At 36.7% G+C, this 19,579-nt stretch overlaps 1 protein-coding gene across 1 annotated transcript; it reads left to right on the top strand.

Annotated features, from left to right (window-relative positions):
• The first annotated feature begins 130 nt into the window (after nucleotides 1–130).
• On the top strand, nucleotides 131–18,634 carry LOC134839638 (nuclear receptor subfamily 1 group D member 1-like). The gene is made up of 7 exons (XM_063855255.1): nucleotides 131–1,620; nucleotides 2,044–2,223; nucleotides 3,371–3,509; nucleotides 3,840–4,062; nucleotides 13,004–13,540; nucleotides 15,468–15,708; nucleotides 17,562–18,634. Exons 1-7 carry the CDS (start codon nucleotides 777–779, stop codon nucleotides 18,221–18,223), a joined length of 2,826 nt encoding a protein of 941 aa, XP_063711325.1. The 5' UTR covers nucleotides 131–776; the 3' UTR covers nucleotides 18,224–18,634.
• The last annotated feature ends 945 nt before the right edge of the window (nucleotides 18,635–19,579 follow it).

Genomic DNA, 19,579 nt, shown 5'->3' with positions numbered 1-19,579 from the left:
TTGTGACGGAGTGTTTCAAGATTTAGAAGCACTGAATCGCATAATTCGTTCAAATTACCTTCGTCACTGTATGGCTTGTAAAATGTGTGGAATAATCCATGAATGAATTAGAGAGAGCTAGCTATCTGAAACTAAATAGTAGCTACTGTAGATCTGCTGTATTTCTATGCATATTTGAGTTCAGTACCGAAACTAACACCAGGTTCATTGAAGGCTCCAAAATGTATCATTATACTGTAGTGTAGTTGTCGTTTCAGTTCTCCTAACCTCTTTTCGATTTGACAAACTAAATAAAACGAGAAAAGAGGAACGAAATTCGGTTACGGCACATTAACATATGGTAAATTTTAAATTTGTTTCCTGTTTCAACCGCGTTTATTTTCCATACAGTTTTTGATGGTATATTGTGCTCACTTATAGTGGAGCAAGTAAACTGTCTGCTTTTTTCTTTCGTTTAGTGGCTCGTTATTATTTGGTTCGCCGCGTATATTTCCACCGGCAGACACTCTTATAGTTCACACAACGCTCTTGTAGTAACTCAACAGTCCTTTCCTAACTGTTGAACTGAATTTATCCAATAGAATTGAGTCCATTTCTCAGTTTAACGCTACAGTTTTAATAGATATAAAAAAGAAGCGTGACATTTTCCGTTTTTTTTAGAGATTTATTGCTATGACGGAGAACTATAATCTGGGTCTTCGAATAATCTAATTGTACTGATTAAATTGCTAATTACACAGCAGCTATCTTGCCAGAAGACAACCAAAAAAAGTTTTATGATTCGTGGAAACAACCAAGAAATAATGAACTCACACAAGCACTTGAAAATGTCGAATTTAAACAACTTTTCGGAATCGGTGAACGATGAGATATCGGCAAACATGAGTTCGAATCACTCTACTCACCGGAAGCCTCACTCAAGGCACCACCGACACTCGACTACTAGTAAACACCTCAGTCCGAAAGGTATGAGGCACAAACCCACCAAAAGTGGTTCCTATAGTTACAACAACCGTTCAAAAAACAGCAATGACTCGAACATGTGCGATCCTGGAAAAGGTTCCCCACCCCCGAAGCTGCTCAAAATGTCCCATCAGCATAGGAACTCCTACAACAACGACGATGGAATTGATTCCACCGGATCGTCCTCTCCAGGTGATCAAGACAATGGACAGAAGATTTTCAGTCGTGGTAACTCTGCCGCAAGCTTGAGATCCATGAACAACTCGGACTGTTCGACAAGTCCAGAAAGCTTATCGTGCAAAAATGATTCGAATCGCAGATACAGCAAGGGATCCTCGGGGTCGACGTCAGGAATAGGGTCGATGTCTTCGGGAGCATCCGACTCGTCCCCTAGTTCATTTTTCTACGGCGACAAAGAGCGGGAGAGGTCGTATGGCGAAAGTACAGATCCAGGTTCGAACGGCAGCTCCCCGATGCCATCGGTTCAATCCAACAGTCTCCAGGCATCATTTCAGTCCTCCTTATCAACTGTGCATGAGTTTAAAAACGAGGTTCAGCATGATGTCGGCCATTCTCACTTCAAAGGCGACCAGAAAAATCTGGGTCAGATGCAGGCGCATGATAAGTCGTGTTTAGTCTGCGGCGACAAAGCTACAGGTTTGCTAGTTTTCCTTTTAGAAATAGTTCTCGCAGGAATTTCAGTACAAACTTGTTAAAAATTTTGCTACAACTGTTGAAATATTTTGCCTAAAAGGCTATAATGATTTAAGAGCGGTTGATAAAGCATTGTGAAATATCCTTTGACACTATGCGATCCGAGATTCTGCCGCTTTTTATTGACTGTATATCAATAAAACTGTAAAAGGTGAATTGCTCTTTTTGATGGACATTAAAGGATGAATAGTTCTTTTGAGTTTTGTCTGTAAATTTTCTCTGTTTATCTTGGCTCTTGAAGGGTTCCATTCACATACTGTACTACTTATTATGTTCAGTTTTATTTTCTGTTTGATTGAGAGTCTTAAGGGTTTTAATATCTACTTGTGTTTTGTACTTAGTCAATGGTCTGAGTGGCCGTTTCAGGGTACCACTTTAACGCTTTAACGTGCGAGGGCTGCAAGGGCTTCTTCCGCCGCAATTCACAGAAGCTAGATGAGCTCAAGTGTTCCTTCAGCAGCAACTGCAAGATCACCAAGGTCACCCGAAGACACTGTCAGTCCTGCAGGCTCAACAAGTGCTTCAAAGTCGGAATGCTCACAGAATGTAAGTTGCATTTTTACGAGTTAGGCAGCCAGAGAGCAAACAGAGAAACACATTACTTATGCTTAATTAAGCTATGTATGACTCACTTGCAAGAGCTCACCTGGCAAATAGTAGTGCTTATTTGAATTTTGAAAGAGCAACAGTATGATTGCCAGCAACCTTTTTCGCCAAAAGGTCAATTTATATATCTTACCTGGGATAATCTTAGGATATTCGGTGTTGTTAACACAGCCAGTGCGGGCGCGATATCTGAAGCGAAAATGTAGTTGTGTTTTTGCTATAAATTGATTTAATTTGATGCTTAATTAGATGGTGGAAATCTAAAATGGCAATTAAAAGGCTTAGTAATATACTGAGTGGACTAATCGTGTTGTGATTTGTTTAAACTTGGGACGGTTAAACCGACTTGAGAGCTTCAGAGTCCGTTTGTATTTCTTTAACTTCGCCTGATCTCATTACCTCAAGTAATCCCGACTCAGATACCTCGAACCAACCGCACAGCCTGTAGTTTAACAAAATAACGGTTATCTCCCAGGAATGTTTAACACTCCCCTTCAACAATGAGCTCTTTGACCATTTTTGTTTTTGACTCTAGCTAGTTTTTGCTAGTTTCTAATTATGTCAATTTACTGGCTGACAGTTTTGGTCATTATTCGCTTGAAGGGAATATGATTAATTGTTAGCATAAGTAGGATTTCTGTCACACAATTTTAGGACCGGTAGATCAACGGTTCTGTGGTCAAAGTATGATTTGGTTTGATTGCGACTTTCATTGTATTATTTTCATCAACGTTTAATTGTTTAGAAATTTCTTTTTAAGATCGCAAACTTTTTATTTTTACTTGTAAGATATTGAGTCCATTTATCCATGTAGAGAAAGAAAGCCAACATACAAGTTAAGTTGTTCAGCTCGTTAAGTTGTTCAGCTCGTTAAGGAGAACCGTTTTTGTACCCCTTCTTAAGAATGCATGCAATTTTTCTGGTTATTTTTCTGGGCTGGTAATTGTTGCTCCACCCACAGGCAACGAGCACGGTTCATGGTGGGTCTCGAACCACTGATCTTCTGATTGAGAGACTGAAACCTAAGCTAATTCGCCTCCACTATTTATATCAAGTGTGTGATTTTAATTGGTTGGTATGATGACAGGTATAATGACAGAGGAGCAGAAAGTGGTGCGCAAGATGAAAAACACAGACAAGCACCAAGCTGCACAGCAAGAAGCGAACAATGTCAACTATGCCCCAAACACACTTCTAACATCACCCTCCATTTCAGCAGACAACAAGTTAGTCAGAACCTCTAAGCCATATTCTCATTATTAATGTTTTTTTTTTCGAAAATCTTTTCTCATTATAGCGCCTCCCAGGCTAGTCCTAAAAATTTATCACTACACAACACTATGATTTTTTTATGATGGGCGATTTACTCAAAAATGCTAATTTTCCAAAAATCGCCTCCGCCGTAAAAGATTTTTTTATGGCTGACACTGCGGCGGAATGACTGGCCCAAATAAAAGAGATGACAAATCTTTTCAAAAAACCGCCCGGTCAAAAAAATGAATGCCTTTGCCACTGACCCAAATCAAATTGATCTTATGATTGATCTTCTGATGCAGGTATTCGCCAATGCTGAGTCCGTCTCAGCATCGCTCCAGGTCCAACAGTGTGTCTGTGAGCGATGGGGGGTTCAACATGCAGCAGACTCAGGGGGGTTGCCAATTGGGCAGTTATATGCCCCCCAACCAAGAACAGCTGGCTTTGATGGAGGAACTGAGCATAGAGTATCATAATCTGTACAGCAAGAGAGCCACTGTTGAAGACGTTATCAGCAATGTGCCAGTGAGTTTTTTTAGGAAAAAAGTGGGAAATTGAGTAGTGAGCTTGTGGATTTTTTTTTGCTTGGACTAGAATGATCATCCGGTGTTTTTTATCAGTTTCATATTTTGTTAGTTTTGAACTGAATAACATAAATGAGTTTTTCATTAAGGAATTATGGCAAATTGGTTTTATTTCTTCTAAATTAGTTTTTTATTTAGTTTTGAGTTTGCCTGTAACTTAATTTTAAATGAAAAATTAATTCCGTTTTGAGCTTCCGCGTCCATGTTTTCAACAACAGTGTAAAATATGGATGCTCAATAATAAACAGGTGATCTTCAGTTAACCAGGGCTCAGATAAATCCCCAGAGATTTTCAGGCGCTTAAATAATGTGAATGGCTTGTTTAAGCCGTTATTTAAAATTTGATTGAACGAAGTCAGTCTTCGCCTAATTAGCTGTTGTGGTTGGTTTCTAGGAAGTTTGTTCACGCCTGTTTTTTTCTGGGGAGCACAAATTGTGCTTTCCAAGAACTTATGTGGAAATAACGCGCAACTGAGACACTTGACTTCTGTTTTCAAATATGGATTTAAATTTTAGAATCCCCTTTGGACGTTCACGCGTTTTTGTTGTGCTATTTTTTATCTTAGCGCATTGGTACTTCGAGCTTTTACCGAACTTTACTTTAAGCGGGTGCTTTTGTTTTTATTTTTTTTTTGTGAATATTGAGAAAAAGAAATTGATTGCCTAGGTATATTTAATTGTACTCCCACTCCCACGCACAATTCGATTGTATCGGTTGACTTAATTCCATCGTAATCTTACCCTTGCGCAATCAATGACGAATTGCCTATATTTCCCAAACTGACAAAAATCGAACACCTACATACTGAATCCTTATCCCTCCCGTAAAACACCACATGAACCTACCTCTTCCCAAAAATATGGAAGTAGTTGTCATCTATGCAAACACCCCGGAAGAACAATATTCGATACTACCAACCCCCCATTCAAATAAAATCCTGTTTCAAAAGCCACAATGTGGGTCTCTTGACTTGATCGACCCTAACGAGTACATCGACAAGGGAGCCAAACTCCTTTTACACAAACTACTCGACCCACGAGTGGTTTCCATTTACATCGAAACTCTCCCCATTTCTAAAATACTCACCGAACTCCCCCACTCATCTCCGCAGTTGAATCGCCAGGCCCGGTTTAGTCTAGCTCAGCTACGCTCCGGATAAGCTCAGCTACGCTCCTTTTTTTCCCGACCTTAACATACTTGACCCAAGTGTCACTGACGAATGTCCAAAGTACTTCAACCCCCGCACGATACCAACCACTCTTTGAATGTCCACAAAACCCTACTACACTCACTACTCTTTCACTCTGGTCCAAACCTGTCGAGGCTTCTGCTTTCCTGAGGTTGGGGTTAGATCAGACTTAAAGCACATCAGTCAAGCTCGCTCCTGATGACCAGTGTTGACTCAACACTGGCTCATAGCTTCGGCTATGAAACCAAAACCGTTCCTCTGTCTGGTGTTCTGCAAATACGGTAGAGACGAAATTAGACACCAAAACAATAGCTTTGCTATCCTTTCCCCGTTGACGGCTTGCTGATTCACCGAAACAGGCGCCGCTACCAGAATCACTATACGTCTCAGTTACTGGAATCGGGGGCCGCCCTTCTAGCCAAAGGCACTCCGGCGTGGGCCGCATTGGAGACTTGGAAGAGACGACGAAAACTAAGACCTTTCCCTGGAAGTACTCAATAACCCTAAGAAATTAACCTTCTCTGAAGAAGTATTGAGCTCTAACGCACTAACCATTACAAACGATAATGAAGACGATTTATTACGAAAGCTGACCGAAATAACGAAAGTTTTTGCGCTGCCCCTCGACGAGGCAATTGCAACAACAAAATTAATTTCTTTTTTGAGGGAAAAAACAAAAAAAGCTACTGGGAGGAAAATGAAAGTCTAACTCGTTACTGGAAACCTCCAGCAATTAGTATCTATGCGTAAAGTAACCTTAATTTCTTGATGATTTTTGTCATGTTCAATTTTTTTTAAGTTCCTAATTTGGGAGTAAGAAGTTTTGACTTCCCGATAAAAATGATAAGGATCGGAGCATTCTGTGCTACGTGCACAGCAACCGACTATCCTTGCTCTGATAAAAAAGATACGAAGTAAAGATTCTTTAAAAATTGTTAAGATTCTTTAAAAGCTTTCGGTTTTTCATAATTTCCTGTTTTTTTTTCAAAGTTATGGTCATTTGAAATAGGTAAGAACTGCAAGAATGAGTTGTAATCATACCTAAAGTTGCGCAAAAATTGAATTAGAGCTAATTGTCCTCGAATTTAGAGTCGCCAAGCTCAGTACCATCAAGTCGGCATAAAAATTAAGAACATACTGAATTTTTTTGGGATTCAAGTCGTGACTGAAAGTGATTTAAAATCATATAACACTTGAATGACCTACAGGCTTTCGTTGAAAAAGTCAATGTGCCTGCCTTGGATAAAATAGCTTCCTACGCCAGTATTCTTTCCCAGTTCGTGAAGAGATCTGAACTGAACAGTAACTGGGTTTTTTCAATGACGGTTGTTTATGCAAATAATTTTCTATCAGCTAAAAAGCATCTCAGTAGCAAGGAAAAGCACTGAGTATTAGTTCAAAGACACGCAATTTAATTCAATTTTCAAATATGCCTTTAGAACAATCGGCAAGCTACATATTTGCTGCATCGTCACATTATCAATTGAACCAGAAATAAACAAGATTTGTTTGAGAACTAAATGCTTCTCGTGTTTCATTTCTTCAATGAGCCCGAAATAGATGTCAACATTCAGTTCAGTTTTTTCTGCAACATTTCCACTTTTTTTAATCAGTCCAACTTATATTCCTACTATTTTACTTTGCTACTTCAAAGGCTTCTTTTCTGTAAATAGCTTTAATTTGATTTAGTCTAGTTGATCGCGGAAACTTGGAGTGAATCTTTTGTTAGCAGTTTTGCTTTTTTCCCTTTAGAAGATAATTTAAGCGATTTTCAATCAATTATTAGAGGCAATCAAGAAGAAAATATTTTGAAAAAATGGTTTCAATTTGGTTGTTTTAACCGACCATTAGCTTAAGCTGAAATGTCATTTTCGTAAGTGCATTTACTAAATAACTCAAGCTATTTTCGTCCAGCGAAGTTTCCGCGCGGAAATCAAATTAACATCTCGTCTCTCAGTTTAGGGGTTACGATTTTCGAAAAACCCTAAGGACGTTAGAATTTGGTTAGTAATAGGTGTATATTAGTGTTTCCATTACTACATAACTAATGTAAAGGTCGTTCTAAGGTTCTCTTTTGCATTCAAAGATGCAAGTTATACTATTTGTGGCCGCTTAAGTGTTGTTTATATTGGGTTCATATCTAGTAAAATCGAGTTCTAAGACAACAATTTTTACGGTCAACTGCGCTGGTTCAGGCCCTGTTTGGTCAATCATGAGTCGGAATTGGTTCGACCTCTGTGGAAAATGGCAACTTGAGTTTCTCGTTAGCCTTCAACTGTAATTTTGTCCTCTGTTAGGCCAACACAGAGGTTAAAATGGTGCTGACAAACCGAAGTGGCTTTTCTGACAGTGTCTCAGCTATATTCTGTAAGTTGTTTGTAAACGTTGCATTTCAATGGAATAACATTCACTTTGGCTCATTTGAAGCAAAAATATGTGGTAATTCGAAGCCTCATTTGTAGCTGTGAATAGATTGCCTCCCAAATGGTTTATTCGTTAAATAAATATTAACATCGGTCGTTATAAAAAACAGCCTAAGTATAAGTTAGCCGAGAAAATAAAAGTGTTATGCAATGAGCGTAGAACGAAATATAATTATTCAAAAGTTCGTTTACGGAACAACGAGGAAGTGCTTATGTTCTGGGTCTATCAGGCCGAAGGCTTGGATTTGGAGGCCTTCAAGGATCCGTGCTCGTCATATGAAAGTGAGTCAACACCTACGAGTCCAAAAGATTAACAAAAAATCCGTAAAGTTGCTAGTTTGAAGCGACAGCATTTCTCCACGAAGACCTACACAGTTCTTATGCTGGTACTTTCTCGTCCTGGATTGGTTGTTTTATGATGACAGCGGTTTCAACGCAAATAACTGAATTTCGGCAAGTGTGCATATCGGCTTGGCTTTTGTTACATATTATCATGGTTGGTGTGGTATTTGGAATTGTTTCTAGCTGCAGATTATTTTATGGCTGGTCGTTAAAGGCAACGTATAAATTCTTTTGAGGTTATGTAAATTTGTGATCTAACATAGCTACTAGCTAGTTCTCGTGCCTCGGGTATTCAAGTACAATACGTTCAATGCTTTCAAAATGGAAGTCGGATTTTGTCAAAATTAAATGTGCAATTATAAGACAATTTTGGTGACGTGGTACTAGTAACATGCCTGTTTTTTGATAAACCACTAAATTTATTTTTTTAACGATCTCTGCGTTTTCGTTAGAGGTATTTTCGCTCGTTCTTGTTTGTTCAAACACGTTAGTCGGCATTGTAGTTCAATGGTTCTCTAATCATTTGAGCCAACGTTTGTAGTATAAACAGTTTATTGAATTTCATATTTTCATGCTGTGAAAGGAGTGTGTTAAAAATCATCGTCATTTTGACGTCTTTCTTTTTTTCATTTTGTTAGTTTTGTCTTTTAAAAAATTTTGTTCCCCTATAATTGAACAGCAGCTACTATTATCTTGAACGAAGTCAGAATTAATGAAACAGGAAGAAAGCGAAAATGTACTGATTTTCATTTAAATGTACTATGTAGCTGCGTTGTCTCAGTCCACGAGTCGAAAATGGTTCAAAATAAACGACGTTGAAGTACATTTGTTTTATTTGGGTAGACTTTCGCGCCGTTATATTGATTATAGGGCAGGATGGAGAATTTATTCATTATTTAAATGTCAGTGGTAAAGGTAACAATTGCACCCTAAATGGGTTTTGCATTTAGATGAAAAATGGGAAAAACATGCTCACAATTTTGCTGATAAGAGAAAACATTATCAGCATAATTTATTCGCTTAATGAAAGCAGAAAAATAGAGAGATAATGATCGATGGGTGCAATTTTCTAATTTATTTAGGCGGAGAAAGGTTCATTATTATAAATCAACTCCTGAAATATTATTTTATGGAGGACTTCAATGAAAGTTACTGTTCGGGGTAGATAGTGTTCAATTGGTGTTCTCATTTTATGGTTAGATAACAGAATAAATGATTTATTGAAGCAATTAATGATTTATTGAAAATATATTGAAAATCGTTTTCCATCCATTTTTCGCTCCAATATATTGAATATTAAGTAAAAATTGATAGCAAATATGACGCCCTCCTCGGAGTTAAAGTTCAAATGCTCACAGAGGCGTATTGTTTGATGCTGGGGTATTTGGTGCTTACAAATTTTTCAAATGTTGAGTTGGTCCATTCTAGGGATTAACTGTTGTACTTTTTAGGGTGGAAATTCTTTGCAAGGTAACAGCGAAGGTAGCTGACAAGATTTTGATATTTTTGCCTGCATTTCATTTCTCATGAGCTGTTGCTAATTTCATTTAAAAAATAATGATTTCTTTTTTTAGAGTCGATGAACGTTGCTCAGACTCTTATATAGGTCGAGATGATTTTTTTTCAGGAAAAGTCTTAAATTTTCAGCAAAAGTCAAGAAAACCCGATAGGCTTCTAGTTTCGAAAGCGGAATTTAATTTTCAGAATTCTATATAATTGTCCAGTGAAATAAAAATTTAACTTTATAATCCAGATTCCTCAAATTGGGTAAATTTTCATCAAAAAAGTGCCAATCATAAATTGTTCTTGAAATTCAAAAGGCGCTAAGGTCATCTATTTTTTGTTTTAAAGTTGAAGTTTTTTTTCGTCGAAAATTTAGTTGGTATCTTTTTCTGTTTCCTTGCGTTCTTTGACTCATTTCCAACTGTCTGTTGGCTATGTTTTAAATTAGAAATTTGTTAGGATTTTTTTTTGTCCGTTTTTGTAAGATTATCAACATTATTTTTCCCCGTTTAAAATGATATCAGAAAACATTCAAGCAAATCAATTTAAGGTATTCGAACTCAAATGTCACAACATTATCCTTAAAATGTCAACAATATTTTAGAGGAAATAAGACTGCTTGAATATTAGGACGGAGCCCTCAATGCTCCGACTGCACTTAAAGGGGCTCTTTTCTAGTTTCATACCCCCTCGTAAAATTACAAAATAAAAGTATTCAAAAATTGTTAACAGGGCGTTTTGCATGAAAGAAATGTGGGGCAAATTTGTTCACCTGGTCACTCTGACAGGTTGCATCGCAGTTTTTATCATCATAAATCATTTTAAGTTAACTTTTGTTCATTGAAGTTCAGAAAAAATCAAAGGGGGGACTGGAAAAGAGCCCTTAAAGGTCATTTAAAAAGTTTTTTGGTTGAATAATTGAGGAAATAATCGAATGAAAGACTGGATCTTAAGTACAATCAACCCCCCCTTTCAAAGGGGGGACTGTAAAAGAGCCCTTAAAGGTCAAGTAAAAAGTTTTTCGGTTGAATAATTGACGAAATAATCGAAAGAAAGACTGGATCTTGAGTACAATCAATTTGGAACGCTGGCCAATTTGGAACGCAGAAACCAGCCACTTACGCTTGTTATAAGAACGCAATATATCGCGCCTTACTTATCACAAATTTATGCGGAATATTTATGCTTGGGTCGGTCTTTTTTCATTTAGTCAATTTTCGATTTTAAACAAGCGTTTTCGACAAAACTGTTTTTATATCATCTGAAAGATATTGTTGTCCTGAGCCTAAATTTAAAATTATTTTCATTTATTTAAATTTAAGTTCAGGGCAACAATATCTTTCAGATGATATAAAAAAATTTTGTCGAAAACGTTTGGTTAAAAATCGAAAATTGACTGATTAAAAAAAGACCGGCCCAAGCATAAATATTCCGTTTTCTTTGAAAATTGGAACAATAATAGAATACCGAGTACTAGTGGAATGTGACTCGTAGTCTACTTCTACTTGTTTGGTCCCTCAAGAAAACTGCTTTACATAAATGTTCCCTGGTTATTGTTTGCTAAAATGCGTAGCATGACAATTAGGTTTGATACCTGTAAAGGCCTTGATTACTTAGTGAGTATTGCCACGACTGGTGTGCGATCAAAACGTAGACATGTCATTAAGTTGGCACGTCGTAAGCGAATCAGAATCGAAGTAAGAAAACACACGTACGAAAAATTTTCTGTTCTCAAGTCTGCTTTCGAGTCTGTTCGCGATTGGCTTACGACGTCTCTGCTTTTTGCTATGCATAACCGCCACACCTCTTGGTTGCTTAGATGATTACCCTTATGTTAAGCTAAGTTGTTGCTATCGGGGACTTTTTCTCGTAAAATAACTTTGCTCACAGAATAACTTAGGTAATTACCTCCAAATCTGAACTTTCTCAGACCATAAGTATGTCTTCATTTCAACTGCCCGTTCTGTTCAAAATTTCTTATCTATCTTGGTTGTAAATTTTTTCACGCGTGATTTTGATATTAAGAAGGTATTTAGAAGTTGTTCTCGCAGTATCTAGAAAAATTTTCTGCCTTGTTTGCTTTTCAGATTCATTTTTCAAATTGCCACTTGAAAGTTAATGACTTCATCGAGTTGATGACGATAACGAAGTCACTCCAAATTCTACTTGATAATTCGTTTAAGCTTATTTTAGCTCTTTATTTATTCCCGGGGTTTTTAAGAGTAATGAACGTAGTGAAGACTCTTATATAGGTCTTTGATTTTTTTTTCAGGAAAATTTGTTTAAGCTCAATTTTGATTTTTCGTGGTTTGACTAGCTGTTTCTTTTTAAGGTCAGTGCATTTTCATTGTTAAAAGGAAGGCAAACTCCACTATCGAACAGCAAAAACGTGATCGTCTTCAAATTTCGAAAATGGAAATTAATTATCAGATTTCCCAGCGAAATAAAAGTTTTGCCTATTGATCCAGTTTTCTCAAATCCGGTTAATCTTAACAAAAAAGTGTCCGATATAAATTGTTCTACAAATTCAAAAAGCTTTAAGGCCATCTATTTTTTCTTCGAACTTCAAAAGTTGAAGGCTCTTAAAAAAAGTCAGTTTTTTCTTTCAGTTTCCTTGCGTTCATTACTCTTTTCCAACTGCTAGTTGGCTGAGTTTTTTCAGTATCCAAAAAATTTCAAAAATATTAAATTTTACGACAAATCGAAGATAATATTATTTTGTGAATATTATATTCGGAGTTTTCTGTAGTCTGCGCTATTTGCACAGAAACCTGGTACTCTTATTCTTTCCAGAGCTCAATATGTTGCTGACCGAAATAATTCATGGCCAAAGTAAAGAAAACCTTCGGTGGTATTTAATCAAATCGTGAGCAAATGTTAGATTGTACAAGTGTGGTTAAAGTTAGTCAAAAATTAATATTTCAGTTTGATTTGGCAACTTCAAATTAAATTTCAGAACGTAATTCCGTGATTATATTCGATAAAACTACGAACTTGATAACCACATTGTCGTGAAACTGAACTTAAATGACATTCGTTGAATGTTTGAAAATAAGTCAAATGCCAGAATAAAATATTTTATTGATACTGATTTTATGTGTCTACCAGTAGAGAAATTGAGCAGGAATCAAGGGTGTGTTAGCAGACGAAACTTGATTCAGATATCAAAAGTAGTTTTGAAGCCGTGAAATGTTGATTAGATAAAAGTTATGCTGATGATTGGAGCTTTCTTAGCTTGTAATGAGTTTTAATGAGTTGATAACGTTTTTTTTTTTCAATTTTGATTTTTACTCATACAACGTATAAAGGGACCAATATGGGGATCTAAGTATCCCGTTATATGCCATCTCTAAGTTTCATAATTTGATGATGTTTTATTCTACAGTACGTTTTATCTGAGAAATAAATTCTTTTGTTCTTTCAGGCTCGGCCGAAAACCATGGATTCTCCTTCCCCATTTGTTGGCGCCCATGATTCAATGGCAAACCCCGGAATGAATCCAGACTCAAATCATCAGAATTTCTCGATGTTTGGACACCAGCAACAGAACAGCATGTGCACTTCTCCGAACATAGAACAACCTTTGACCATCATAAACCCCCCTCAGCAACCCCTGCCCCTCTCGCCAGACGACAACTATCCAAACAACCCCAACCACCAACAAAACATATCTGCATCAAACCATCATAATCTCCTGATGCCAGCGCCGCCAACACGCCCGCAAACGCAACAGACGCCAGATAACATGCAACCACACCACAGTAGTCATCAGCAGAATCAAGGTGTGTCGGCACCGCCCGCGAGAAAGATGGGACTGGGAGGCGACCCTGGTCTGGTTCCGGAGGCGGAGTTGTCGAAGATGTGCAAGTATCTGGCGGCCATTACGTCTAATAGACTGGAGAGGTGTGTCGCGTTCTGCCAGCGGATGCCAGGGTTCCAACTGCTGTCCTTGTCAGACAAGGTAATTGATTATAACCTAGTTTTCTTTTTTCTTGGGTTCTTTCTGTATTGAGCAAATAAATAAAGCAAGCATTCATTCAAATACAATATGATTTGTTTGATTGAAATCAGAATTTTCTAAAAATAATGCACTGAAGAAGTAAACCGAAGGAATTATCTCCCATGCAGCATATTTGTCGGTGTAGATTGTAAAGTAACTGCCTTAAATGTAGCTGCCTATAAGCAGTTTATTAATATTATGTTAATTATAGATTAGGAAGGTAGAGTGAATCAGGTTAGATAAAATAAGTTCTTCGTTTTAACTCCAGCTGATTTTACAAACAAATTATGATTGTGTTTCTTTCCATCCGTTGAACTTTTTAAAAAGACGTGAATTTTGAGTGCTGATCTGAAAGCCTGGAAAGCCTGAAGTCCTAGGTCGGTCCTTGTTTCTTTTAGTTTGTTTGAAATGAAAAATGTTTTCCGCGTTAATCTGCTTATTTTTTTGTCGGCTTAGTTTCCAAAGCATGGGTATTTTTTCTGAATTTAATTTTATTTTTGTTCCTTTTTAAAATTATTTAAGAGTCAAGGAACGTGGTAAAACTTTTATATAAAGTCAGGGGCGGATCTAGGAGTTTCTTGAGAGGGAGGGGGGTGGATTTTCAAAGAAACTTCAAAACTTTTGTCGACCTTTTTTTTAGGTCGACCAAATTGATTTTCTGAGCTCTCCCAAAGCACTACAAAGACCCTGTTTTGGCCGAAATTTCTGAGCCGCAAGAAAATTTTTGAATAAACAGGCCGAAAAAGGCGTTTTTAGGCACTTTTTGGAAATTTTTGACCAAAAAATTGCGTTTTTTCGGCGCGCGCTGCCCACTCAAAATTCAAAAATAGTATAGATTGGCGCCTTTAGAAAAATTTTAAGGTCAGTCAGCCAAAAATGGATATCTCGAACAAAATAGTACAAAGGGGGGACCCTTTGGGTCGGCAAGGGGTCGAATCACTGAGAGAGCGTCTGCCAACCCACCCCCCCCCCCCCCCAAATCCACGATCAATTTTGATTTTTCGCGGTTTGGTTTTTTCTTAGAAGGAAGCAAACTCCGCTATCGAACAGCAAAATTGTAAAGGTCACGAAAAACGGGATCTACTTCTAAAGCATGGGTATTTTTTTCTGAATTTAATTTTATTTTTGTTCCTTTTTTAAATTATTTAAGAGTCAAGGACTTTAATTTTTAGAATTCCGAGCGGAATTAAAATTGAACCGTTGATCCTGCTTTTTTCATATTGGGTTATTTTTATCAAAAAAAAGTGTCAGTCTTAAATTTTCGAATTTTGTTTTTCGAAATTCGAAAGCTTTTTTCAAAATCAAGTAGGTTTTGTTCCGTCTCCTTGCATTCATTGACTCTTTTTCAACTCAGTTAGCTACATTTTTCAAAAGAGAATTTTTTCAAGTATCTCTTTTTGACTGCTATTTTCGGCTCATTTTCTATTCGCTAGCTTGAACAATGGTGCGCTTGCGTTGTATCTTAATTGATGCCAAGCTCGTCTCTGCCTCTGTGTGAGTATGTCACCTCTCAGTTAAAATGTTGGTCTTCGCCTTGTGTGGGTAAAAACTTAATACTAGGGTAATAAAACAAATTTTTTCTTCGAAAGTTGAGAAATGTCCAAAAAATCGATCGTTTTTTTTATTTCCTTGAGTTCCTTGACTTTTTTCAACTGTCTTTTGACTATGTTTGAATTTTTTAAAACCATTTGGAACCTTTAATCAGCTTTGATGCTGTAATTTGTTTTAATATTATTCTAAAATTAATTTTGAAAAGTGATTTACGGGTTACCTTTGATACTATCGTGCAACAGTAATTTATGGTAGACGACCCTAAAATTCCAGCGCACGCCACTGCTTTCGAAAACTGATGTTAATCTCAACTAGTAAATTTGCTTTTTTGCTGCAGATGAGTTTGCTGAAGTCGGGTGCGTTCGAGATCTTGCTGCTGCGGAGTAGTATCTTCATGGACTCTTCTATGGACAAGATCAAAGCGGGCTCCTTCACCCTCACCCCCGAGATGTTGATGCGCATCCCCTACTTGCGCCCCTTCGTCTGTCCCTTTTTCCTCTTCATATCCAAGTTCAAATCCCTCAACTGCGACCTCACGGAACTTCTATTACTCATCGGAGTCGTCCTATTCTCTCCTGGTAAGAAATAGTTTCACGTGGTACAACGGATTTCAAAAAAAAGAAAGGGAAAATGTTTTAAACATTTTTACGCTTGTGACTAGCATGCGTTATCAAATCGAAATGTAGAATTTTTTCGGGTCAATTTCTTTTTTATCAGAATTACTTGGTTTCATGGTTCATTTCTTAGTGTCTCCGGTGCACTTAGTCTTGGTTTCGAATCTGACTTTGGCATTTTTTTCAAACGGGAAGTATTCCGTTTAAAAAAAATTTCGCCTATGATTTGTCGGCTTATTTGCCACATATGCGAGTTGTTTTTCTTTTGCTGTACGCAATTTTTATTGTAGTTGCTTTTAGTGTTTTGGTTTACTCCTGCAATTCGTAATTTTACAAACCTTGATTTCGTTGATTGTCTTTTTTTTCGCTTAAAAACGTTATTCGGCCCAATTGATTTCAGGAATTTTTTTATTGGTTTAGTGACCTACTTTTGGGTTGTTTCAAGGGAAATAATTTTCTTGCTCTACCCTAGATTGCACAAATAGAATTTATAGTTCTAAGTTTTTTGGACTTAGTGGCGCTTTGCCTCGATGTGTGATTTTCTTGATGGTTGGTTCCAAAATGGGTACAGTTTATGTGTGCCTTTTTTTAGTTTCCTTATTTGTGTCACTGACTTCCGTGTAAACTCGACTTTGTTGTGACTCAAATGCCAAATTTTTGCCGAAGTTTTTTATCATGAAAAAGTTAAATCTTTTTTCATAACAATTAATTTGAAAGATAAACTATTTTAAGACGAAAATTTTGGTGCCGCATTTTCTCACATTCAGGAAGTCACTAAGGTGCAAATTTTGTAAATTAAAAATGAATTCAAAACGTTCGATCAATAGTTATCAGTTTTGATCATAAATTTACGCAACACCGATTTGCCTAATCAAACATGCATTCTTTTAAAGTCTTATTTTTTGATCTTACATATCTTTTAAAGTACAGTATACTGTATACCCTCAGTATCTACTCAGTTCTGACATAAACAGTGCTGTTTTAAATTATCCGGATAAATCGAACAATGTTTGAAACTTCAAACGCGTTTTGCTCAAATTGGGTTTAGGTTAGACAAAGAGAGAAGATAACAAATGTTTGCTTTGAGTTTCACAAGAATTATTATGGTGCAGTTCATTTTTCGTAATTCGCAACCAAAATTTTATTCCAAAAAGACCGAAACTGTCACCATAATTGATGAGACACTTATATCAAAAGAAGCCTCTTAAACAGCCCAACAAAGTTTTTTTACAAAGTAAAATTTTCAAAAATCTGTATAGGAGTATATTTTTGCCTGATAGCTAAAAAAAGATCATCTTTTTTAATATACAAAACTCAAAATCTTTGCTAAAAAACAATTTTCAAGCATTTTGCGCAAGTTTGTGGAGATTTCATTCTTCTAGAACTTTTTTTGGGCTGTGTAAAAAGCTTCTTTTGATATAAGTTTCTCATAAATAATGTGATAGTTTGAGCGTAATTCTTGATTAACCAAAAAAGTCAAAATGAGCCTTTTTGGGGTAAAATTTTAGTTGCGAATTTCGAGAAATGAATTGCACTGCACCATAATAATTGTAGTGAAATTGTAAGCAACTTTTGTTATATATCTTTTTTTTGTCTAATCTTAACACAATTTGAGAAAAGCGTTGAAATTTTCCAATGTTCGTTTTGTCCGGATAATTTAAATCAGCGCTTATTCAATGCCAATGTTTGCCAATATGGTACCAATATTTAATTGAGTTATACTGACTTTTTGTCGGTTCTGTGCTGGAACTTATTTATGTTTTTAAGTTATCAAGCGTGGGTCATAAAAGAAAAGTGAAACAATACCTCTATTTCAGATCGGCCAGGCGTGCAAAATAAAGAAGCAATTTCAAACATCCAGCAAGTATACGCCGATACTCTTCAAGCTTACCTCTCCACTAAATACTGCCAAGCATTCCTGGAAAACCAGCAGATGGAAAATAGTCGCGCACTCTCCGAGTCAATCGGACAAAACATGCCCCTGATCAAAAACGAAACCCCGAGTCCCAGAGTAACTTGTGGAGCTTCAACGATCCTAGAAAGCGCCCTGGTTTCCCCAAATGGGAATTCAGCCAATCAGAATCAAGCGCCAAAATTATCCAAGCTGACGGCTGCGTTGATAAGTCCAACAGGCGTTGCTATGGGTACGGGATCGTCGGGCATCGCGGGACGAGCGCCTTCAGCGTCGGCTATGATGACACGAAGTCGAACTCGTCTCGGCTCACTGATGATGCAAGTGTGTTCCCTGAGATCTGTCAACTTCGAGCACTCTCAAAGCATTTTGAAGATTGACGTCAAACGCAAAGAAGACATCGGACCGTTTCTTAGAGAGATGCTGGTCGCTTCGAACCCTGCGGCTATTGAATCTCCCGCAACCTCACTGGAAAACAGTGTAGTGAGCACTGGGAATAATCAATACAATGCGAATGAAAATGAACAAGTTACAGAAGAAGATAACGTTACATTGACTGTACTATAATATAAACTTCACGTGAAGTTAAGACCATGTTTCCTGGAAGCAAAATCTGAATAGCTTAGACATTAAGAAACTTAGCAACCAATCTGCTGAGAAGATGATCTGACTCCTGAAAAGATCGATTCAAAATAAATTTTATCTATAAAAATTTAGTTTATTGTTGAATTATACAAATAATAAGTTCCCTCAAATCTATATTTGATAATTTCGTTGTGTTCATTACTCTATATTTCCTCAATTTGGGTTTTTAGTTTGCAAGTTAGTTGCCATATCAGTAATTGAAGTTAGAAGTTGCTGAAGAATGTCATTAAGTGTTTCTGAGCATAGTTAATGTTCGTATTTATGTCGTATTTTTAGGAAAATTTTAAGGAAAACTTTCAGCATTGCTCGCTTACTTTCATTATTTTTCTTTGCTGTTGTGGCTTTTGAAGCTAGATCATGTTTTTCAACTTTTCCGTTCCGACAATAGGAAAATTCAACATGACTGAACAATTCTTCGAAGTTTTGAAATTTGAAAAGCCTTCATCGGAAAGGAAAGCTTTGAAATAATGAAAATTGTTTCCTTGAAAACTCAGCCGTTTTCTGTTAATTGAGTTCAGTAACACTTTTGACTGTGTTTCTTTGATTACAAGTTATTGAATTGAACTTATCCATACTACTATTCCATGAAAATGGATTTGTATTTTATGACTGACTTGAGTATTAGTGATTTTAAACCAGCGCTGAATACGTTGACTGTGAAATTTGTTTTTAAAGCCCAATAAATTTCGAGCAAATCGTTATTTGGTGCTACTTAAATTTTTATGTGAATTCGTCTGTTAATTCGAATTATATCAGCGACATTTATTTTGATGGAACATAGTTGGTTTAACGAGACAATTCAATATTTTTCAAGTATTCTCGCCTCAAAGTTAAGAGAAAAACTTCCGCCTCAAAGTTAAGAGAAAAACTTCTATCTTCGTTTCCCTTTTTCTGATTCAAAGTTGCGAGAAAAAAGAAACGAAGAAAAAGTTTTTTTTCCAAGCAGAGTAACAAAACCAAGTCTGAAATAATTAACAAGACAGCCACTAAGAAAAATCCAATCGCAAAAACCATGGGATAGGTTTTTCGAACTTTTTGGTTCCAACAATTAATTGAAGGGTTATCTCTTCTGGGGTTATCTATTTTTGTTTTTTTTTTCTGCTATACGACTCAAAATTGATCTTAATAAACAATCATTAAGCTCAAATCTGATTGGTTGAAAATAATTCCAGCAAAAAGTGGATTGTCATTCAAAACAGAAACTCAATTAACATTTTCCTAATTTTTGGCCGTTTAACAGAAAAGACTTCTTTCTTAGTGACTACTCGATATGCTGAG

This window comes from Symsagittifera roscoffensis, chromosome 2 (assembly GCF_963678635.1).
Source record: "Symsagittifera roscoffensis chromosome 2, txSymRosc1.1, whole genome shotgun sequence".
Lineage (NCBI taxonomy): Eukaryota > Metazoa > Xenacoelomorpha > Acoela > Convolutidae > Symsagittifera > Symsagittifera roscoffensis.
This window is presented reverse-complemented; position numbering and strand designations above follow the sequence as displayed.